The following is an 8,050-nucleotide window of genomic DNA, read 5'->3' on the forward strand; positions in this document are numbered from 1 at the left end:
CTTTGGTCTATTAGCGTCGGCTTTGAGCCAACGCTAAATTCTATTTTTCTAGTAGTGAATGAATTTTACAGGTGTTGTATTTTCTTCTATATTTCTACATTGAAGGTTATCTTTTAGTTGTTTTTTCTTATAGGACATCAATAATAGAATTCAAACAATAACGATTAAAAAAAATAATAGAACATTTGATAGTGGAAGCGAATATTAGTAAGGTTTGTCTAGTGTAATGACCTAAGATTGGGTTATGAAAGGAAATTTGACTCGACAAAGATACAACTTTTACAAATAGTGTTTAGCTTCTTATATGCCTAGAAAACTCAACTCGAGTTGTTTTTTACAAAAGATAGCTAGTTCTAAAACTTCTAGGAGTTTTTACTATATTATTATTGCTTACAGTGAATTTCAACAGTGTAAGTTTTGTATGTAATTTGTTGATGACACTTAAAATCTTTGAAGATATTAATAGTCTATCTAAGACAATAAAATCATTACTGATAGTGTCTTTGTTTTACTTTTATTTTGTCTTATTCAAGTAGGGGAATAGGTGAAACACAATAGTATGTGTTGGAATGTTTTATTAAATATTAAAAAAATCCAATATTATTATTATTATTATTATTATTATTATTATTATTATTATTATTATTATTATTATTATTATTATTATTATTATTATTATTATTATTATTATATATTTAAATTAAATAAATTAGCTATTTATAAATTAGAAGTCTTAATTGATTAGTGATTAAGTTAAGAGATAAGACTAATTAGATTTAGTTCTTGTCTAAATAATTGGATAGATCTAGCATGTGATGGACCGTAATATAGGTTTGGGGTATTTTGTGAGCATCATTGATAACCTCCTTCCTTAGGAAAGTTCGTTTGGTACCTCACAATTTGACTTGTACTTCTTAATATGTAAAAAACTCAATTTTATTTCTTTCATTTGTATTTATTTTAAGGTTAAAAAAATTCTCAAAAATTGTACTTCTCACCAAAATTTCATTACTTAAAATTTTCTCCTAAAAATACGGTACACAAATTAACATTATTGGAAATTGTATTTTCATAATATTCGGTGGTATAATTTGTGTTTCAAAAATTTTAAGACACAAAATTTTTAGTAATATGAATTGTATAGTGGAAATCTAGCCAACAAAACTTCTGATATTTAATAATTCTCTGGAAAATTAATTTTTGAAACTTTCAGGTAGTTAATTTTATTCTATCAAAAATTTCAATCTTTGAAATCTGATGTACATAATTTGTTTTTTAGTCTGAAATTTTTTATTTTTTATAAATATTTTTAGTATATCAAATTAAACCATAATAAGTTCCTAACATTAGATAAATCCACCATTTCAAACAATTTGAGTTCTTAAATTCAATAATTCACAACACCCTAACATCACAATTCAATATTCTAGCATATAAAAAATTGGGGTCCTCCCTAGCTAGGACATGTGCTAATATTCTGGTTACACTGGTTAATTGTCGGCTATGTCATAAATTATATTATAAATATATTAAACTATACATACTATTCTATACTATATTATGTAATAAAATAAATTATTTATTAACTTGTCCATTCGACACTCTAGCTGCAACGTGGTGCTCATAGTCCTTAAGAAGATAAAGATTGAAAGGACCTCGAGGAAACAAAGGTAATTATATTGATGTTGATGCATGTAATCATGTTGTGTATGATCCTCAAACGCAGGATCTTGCTGCTCCTCTTGCTCGAACTAAGACTGAATATAATAACTATCCTCTTATTGCATCTATTTATTTCTCTTTCTCCTTTTTTCAACGGTGACTCTCCAATTAAATTAGGTAGGAGGTCAAACTCGAGAATGTTCCACAGTATTTTTCGTTAAAATTAAATTGTAAACAAAAAAAATTGACCCTCCTTGAAATCTCAAGAACGAATTTTTCGGTAGTTATATTTTAATATTAAAAATTTCGAAAATAAAATTTTCAGGAGTTATTTTCAACCAGAAATTTGAAATTTCCGGTAGTTATATTTCAATATCAAAAATTTCGAAAATGTAATTTCTGGTTTAAAACAACTACTAGATATTTCAAATTTTCGGTTCAAAATAACTCTCAGAAATTCAGAGAAAAAAATTACTTTTTCAAAAATTTGGGAATGTGGAGGTGTGATCAAGATATCCGAACTTGTTTTAATTTTTACTATTCACTTAAGAATATTTTAGTAAGCTAAAGAATAAAAGCTATAAATGAGAGAATACAAGTCAAATTATGGGATACAAAATTCCATTTTCCTTCCTTAGATGTTGAGGTCTTTATATAGACTCAAATGTAACTTCTCCTCAATCCAACGATCTTAGTAACTATCCATCCTAGTGGGAATTTGTAATTTGGATAATTAATTAGTACGGACTCAAATATAAAATGTCATGATGATTAATTTCAAAATAATATGAATCATAATTGGTCATTACCATATATATATATGAAAATAAATTCTCTACGAATTGATGACTTTAGTGTATTTTAAAGTAAAATTGATGATTAAAATAATTGATAAAAATTATTTAGATGAGAGATAGATACAACGTTACAGAAAGTCAAAGGTAGAAAATCTCAACCCATATATATATATATAGACAATATAGTCTCCGATATCCAGAGGTAACACATATTACCTTTTCTCTCAATTTGAAGAGTACTTAGAATTAAAATAGTCTAGATTGAGAAAGAACTGCTAACAAACTTGTATACATAATAATGCCTCTTTTAATTTCTTTGAGTTTTAGGATTAATATTTAGAGATTATTGGCAATGGATACAGGTATTTCGATTATCCTTAATAGATAAACATGATATAGATCCTAAATAATGATCAAGTTTATGTTTTGATCTTGATATAATCAAATTGCATGCTTTGGTGATTTTAATTTATACAATTTAGTATATAAATTGAAAAACATGCCTTATATAATGAATTATTAGATTGATTCCAATAGTACAAACTATGACACCGTCCTATTTTGAATTTGAAAATTCCCCTTTTTTTAGAATCTTAGGCTGATGGAATAAAGTGAGTGTTGCACTCAAACTATAAAAGATAAATTATAAAAATAATTATAAGGAACTTTGATAGCAAGATGCAGTGATGGTAATATCAAGAAGTAGCGGGATCAATTAAGCATGGTTACAATGACTAATATTGTTAGTATTATACGGTGATAATCAAACTCAATATTTTTTTAATATTGTTTTTGTTGCTATTAAATTGTACTTACATGTTGGTGTATCCGCTAATATAATATGGCTTTGATATGTTCTATCTTTTTCAATGGTTTTCTTATAGAGGTTGATTATTTCACCTCTATTAAAAATTGTAAATTTAGTGATGCGAAAGGTGTGAAGTTATAACTATGAATTTGGGACTATGAATACTATAAACATTATTTTTTGTCTCATTTTCATGTCTTTCCTATCCGAGGTGACATTTCTAATTGGGTTCAAAATATTTAGAGAGACAATTGTGGGGACAAACACGTGGTATAAGAATTGGACCAATTCTTGAAAGAAGTCGAAGATGAAATACATATAGGTCAAACACAAGAATCAATGTTGAATAAGTGGTTAAAAAAAATTTGTAATACTTTTCTAACTATGTAAAACAAATGGAAGGAGAATACCATTTAATTTATCAAATACTAAGCATATTAATCTCTTTCTCTTTGATCTACGATAAGTGATTCATTTGTAAAAAATATTATTTTAATATGAATAATTTTTTTAATTATATTATTTAATTAATATTATTAGCATCAGTTTTAATGTAATATATTTTACTATGTATTTATGATTTTGATAATGAACAAATACTTATAAACAGAAATAATTTAATAAAAGTAATATTCTTTTTTTATTTTATATATATTTTTTATGTGTGTGAAATATTCAAATGACTCATTAATTGTAGAACATAGTGAGTATGATGTTTGAATAATAAAATAGAATTTGAATAAAAGTATAAAAATTTATTGGAGAGGATCAATAAAAGTTTGATTAAAGCATCAATTACGGATTAAGAACAATCACACAAGTAAACTTAACACCATATTTTCACACAAAAATTTAAAATATTAAACATATCAATCATCTTTTATCTATTGTTTAACATCCACTCTTTTATTTATATAAAAAAAATCCACACTTTCTTTTTTTATTATAAATAAATTAAATCTTTTATCTAATGTAAACCTATTTTTCACACATGATAGTGATATGCCAACAAATAATCTCTAAAATATTTTTAAACATGATAGTGACAAATGATTTCTAAGCATTGAAATTAAGAAGTATTTAACTATATTTAAATTAGTCATCCAATCTTTATCTAATGTAACACTAAATTTTACATGCTAAAAACTTTTAGTAAAAAAATAGAGCTTTCACGTGAATTATTATCCTAATCTATATATTTATGATCATATCTTCAACATCCACGACAACCACGTGCTTATTGTCTTAATTAAGTTGTTTGATTTCAATCATACAAGATAAATTAAAGTAATACGGACACGTTTTTATTAAGCCTTTGAGAACTTGTGGTCCTAATCATTTTTGTATCTACATTTTTTAATAGTGAATTTTAGTATTAGTTATTAATTTTAGTATTATCTTTTTGTCACTCTCCAACTCCTCGAACTACTTAATTTTATTTTATAAGAAAAATTTAAAGTGAGAGATAATGTCTTAATAAAAAATAGAAAAAACTTTCAAATTCATGAAACACTTAAAAAAAATTATCCTTTGATGACATTCTCATCACACTAGTGGAGAATCTACCTTTTGATTTTGTAAAAGGAAAAATAAAGTTAATTATGTAAAACAAAATGTTGCCTACTATGTCACTTTGGTTGCGTGTAGACTAAGGACAATAATCACACTTGTTTCTTTAATTGTAGAGTTAATTATACAACTAAAAATATGCCTTTGAGGAATTGTGGGCCTCATCACTTTGTATTTATTATCCTTTTGATTCTATATAAAGGAAAATGAAGTTTATTTAAATTATCTTTTCCTAATTTGAAATAAAAAAAGTTTTCTAATTTGGCACCTTGGTTCCGTGTGGAATAAAAAAACATACACACTTGTTTCTTTAATTAATTATATTGAGTTATTCTTTCCCTCAATTAATGGACAAGTGACAGGGTGGACCACCTATTAAAAATTCATTTAAAATTTTAATAAAGATCAATTATAAGATATTTTTAGTGTTGTTTATAACTGAGACAATGATTTAATTGATATTTCGATTAAAAAAGAAATTAAAACATAATTTGTTGAACTAAATCAATCAGGTTACTGTCTTAAATATAAAAACCAAACAAATCGTTAGTTGATAGTTTTAAAGTGAATCATCGATCATCGTTAAAATTTAATTAAATTTTAAACATCCGTAGTACATAGTGTAGTACATAGTGGACCACGTTAGAAAGTGTCCCTATTAGATTCTCTATGTTTAAATTTCACATGTTTGTGTTGGAGGCAGAGCACACTGAAAACTTGGTGCTAGTAGTTTCCTCTCAAAATGGTGGTAGTAGAAAACACAAAGCAATTAGAGGAAGGTAATGATTCCACTTATGATAGAAAAGCTGAAGTGAAAGCCTTTGATGATTCAAAAGCAGGTGTAAGAGGTCTCATAGAATCTGGAGTCACAAAAATTCCACGCATGTTCTATTCTAATGAATCAAACATCACTAATAATTTGTCATCTAACACTGTTCCTATCATAGACCTCAAAGACATACACAAAAATATCAATTTAACACTTGGTGAAGAAGTGATTAGCCAAATTCGAAGTGCATGCAAGGAGTGGGGATTTTTCCAAGTGATTAATCATGGAATTCCCATTCATGTATTGGATGAGATGAGGGATGGAATTCGTAGGTTTCATGAGCAAGATGTTGATGTAAGGAAACAATTTTACACTCGTGATTTGAAAAAGAAAATTCTTTATTGTTCCAATACTAGTTTGTTTAGAGATAAATATGCTAATTGGAGAGACACTATTGGATGTTCCATGGCTCCTAATCCCCCCAATTCTGAAGAATTGCCTCAAGTATTTAGGTAATGAGTTTCTCTTTCTTTTACAATTTTTTTACTAAGATATTCTTGTTCGAAAAACTATTAGATATAACTATAGTTTTTCGTACTATGGGAGCTAGTGTTTTTAATTCACTACAACATTTTTGTTTTTTGACAACATTTGAAAAATGTTGTCAAAGAAAATAGACAACATTTTATGCACGTCTCATATGCGTTGTCTATTACCTTTAGAAATATTTTTCTCACACTTTTAGGTATACTATTTATAAATATTACCTAAACTATAGGAATAGGGAACACTAGTCTCGTTGAAAGGATTTCTATATTGTGTCTTAAATTTAATATTTGATTGTGAGATTAATTAGTAGTACAAGTTACTTGTACATTTTAATTTTAATAAACGAAAATTTTTAATTTAATTTTTTAAATTTGTTTTTTTGATTAATTTTTTGTTTATATGTAGAGACATTATAATCGAATATTCGAAGAAAATAATGGAACTGGGAAGTACAATTTTAGAGTTATTGTCAATGGCTCTTGGCTTAGATCCATCTTACCTTAAAGAATTGAATTGTCTAGAAGGACTTTTTATTCAGGGCCATTACTATCCACCATGCCCTGAACCAGAATTAACTATGGGCACTACTAAGCACACAGATTCTGATTTCATGACAATAGTTCTACAAGACCAAATTGGTGGTCTTCAAGTTCTTCATGAGAATCAATGGTTTAATGTTCCTCCTGTCCATGGAGCTCTTGTTGTCAACATAGGAGATCTTCTACAAGTAAGTATTAGTGAATGATTCTTTTAGTTTATATCTTTTTTTTTTATCTTTATTGTTATGATTATTTTAGTTTACGTAAAGAATGCTCATGTAAGAATTGAGAAACTAAAAAATTGAAATAATACATCTATAATATTAATTATGCATTATCCGATAAAATTAAAGGTAACAGAGAAAAAAAATTATCGTTGAAAATACTGATGTCATCGTCAACTTTTAAAGATTATGCACATTTAAAATCTCAACGATGACTTACGAACTTTTCTTTCTTGCATTTTTTTTATTAAGTTTATGTCATTCAATTTTTTTAAAAAAAAGAAATATTTTTTCTTGATAAATATATTGTATTATTCTCTATCAAATAAGATAGAAACAATTTATTTAGATCTTCTACATCTGAACTTAAGAACTATACATTAATTAAATTTTTTGTTGTTGCTATTTTGACATTACAGCTTATATCGAATGACAATTTCGTAAGTGTTTATCATCGAGTCTTATCAAATCACAAAGGGCCAAGAGTTTCTGTTGCCAGCTTCTTTCTAAATTCTTATGACCCAAGTGAAGGGTCATCAAAGGTATATAGTCCTATTAAGGAATTGTTGTCACAAGAAAATCCACAAATCTATAGGGAAACAAGCATATCTGAATTCATTGGGCATCATTATGAGAAGGGGCTTGATGGAAACTCTGCTTTGGAGCCTTTCAAGTTGTGAAATGAAATGAACAAATTTAGATCTCAAAAATTAAACTTTGATAAAATTGACTCTCTTGATTCTCATCCTGGAAATTGAAGTAATGCAGTATTATTAGTTGTGCCTCTTAGCTGTTTTATTATGTAGTAATAATTTTCTATAATAAAGTTTATGTAGCACAACCTTATTTGGATATGTGTTGACATATATGTAGTTGTAGTTTTGGTCAACATTTAATAAGGTTATCAATAAAGTTATGGAAGACCTGCCAAAGTTAGGATTACATATTTAAATACATTATTTTATGGTAAAAATATACTTTAATTTTATTTTTTTTAATCTTTTACTCTTAATTTTTTTTTAATCAATATTATTAAACAGAATTCTATTCCTCAATAACCTTAACATTTATTAAATTGAAATTTTTCATTAGCATTCTATAGATTTCAATATCTCGGCAAAATTGGTATAACA

General features: G+C 26.5%; 1 protein-coding gene across 1 annotated transcript; it reads left to right on the top strand.

Moving 5' to 3' along the window:
• Window positions 1-5,472: 5,472 nt before the first annotated feature.
• On the top strand, window positions 5,473-7,890 carry LOC101512278 (1-aminocyclopropane-1-carboxylate oxidase homolog 1-like). The gene is made up of 3 exons (XM_004513466.4): window positions 5,473-6,117; window positions 6,560-6,881; window positions 7,337-7,890. The coding sequence occupies exons 1-3, from the start codon at window positions 5,579-5,581 to the stop codon at window positions 7,595-7,597; spliced, it is 1,122 nt and encodes a 373-aa protein (XP_004513523.1). The 5' UTR covers window positions 5,473-5,578; the 3' UTR covers window positions 7,598-7,890.
• Window positions 7,891-8,050: the final 160 nt, after the last annotated feature.

Source organism: Cicer arietinum, chromosome 3, assembly GCF_000331145.2.
Source record: "Cicer arietinum cultivar CDC Frontier isolate Library 1 chromosome 3, Cicar.CDCFrontier_v2.0, whole genome shotgun sequence".
In the NCBI taxonomy this organism is placed as follows: Eukaryota; Viridiplantae; Streptophyta; class Magnoliopsida; order Fabales; family Fabaceae; genus Cicer; species Cicer arietinum.

What these genes read in the sequence shown, in the direction of transcription:
- LOC101512278 (XM_004513466.4), top strand. Translation starts at nt 5,579, where the DNA reads ATGGTGGTAGTAGAAAACACAAAGCAATTAGAGGAAGGTAATGATTCC. An exon ending in GAATTGCCTCAAGTATTTAG is followed by an intron (nt 6,118 to 6,559) that starts GTAATGAGTTTC and finishes GTTTATATGTAG; the next exon opens with AGACATTATAATCGAATATT. An exon ending in ACATAGGAGATCTTCTACAA is followed by an intron (nt 6,882 to 7,336) that starts GTAAGTATTAGT and finishes TTGACATTACAG; the next exon opens with CTTATATCGAATGACAATTT.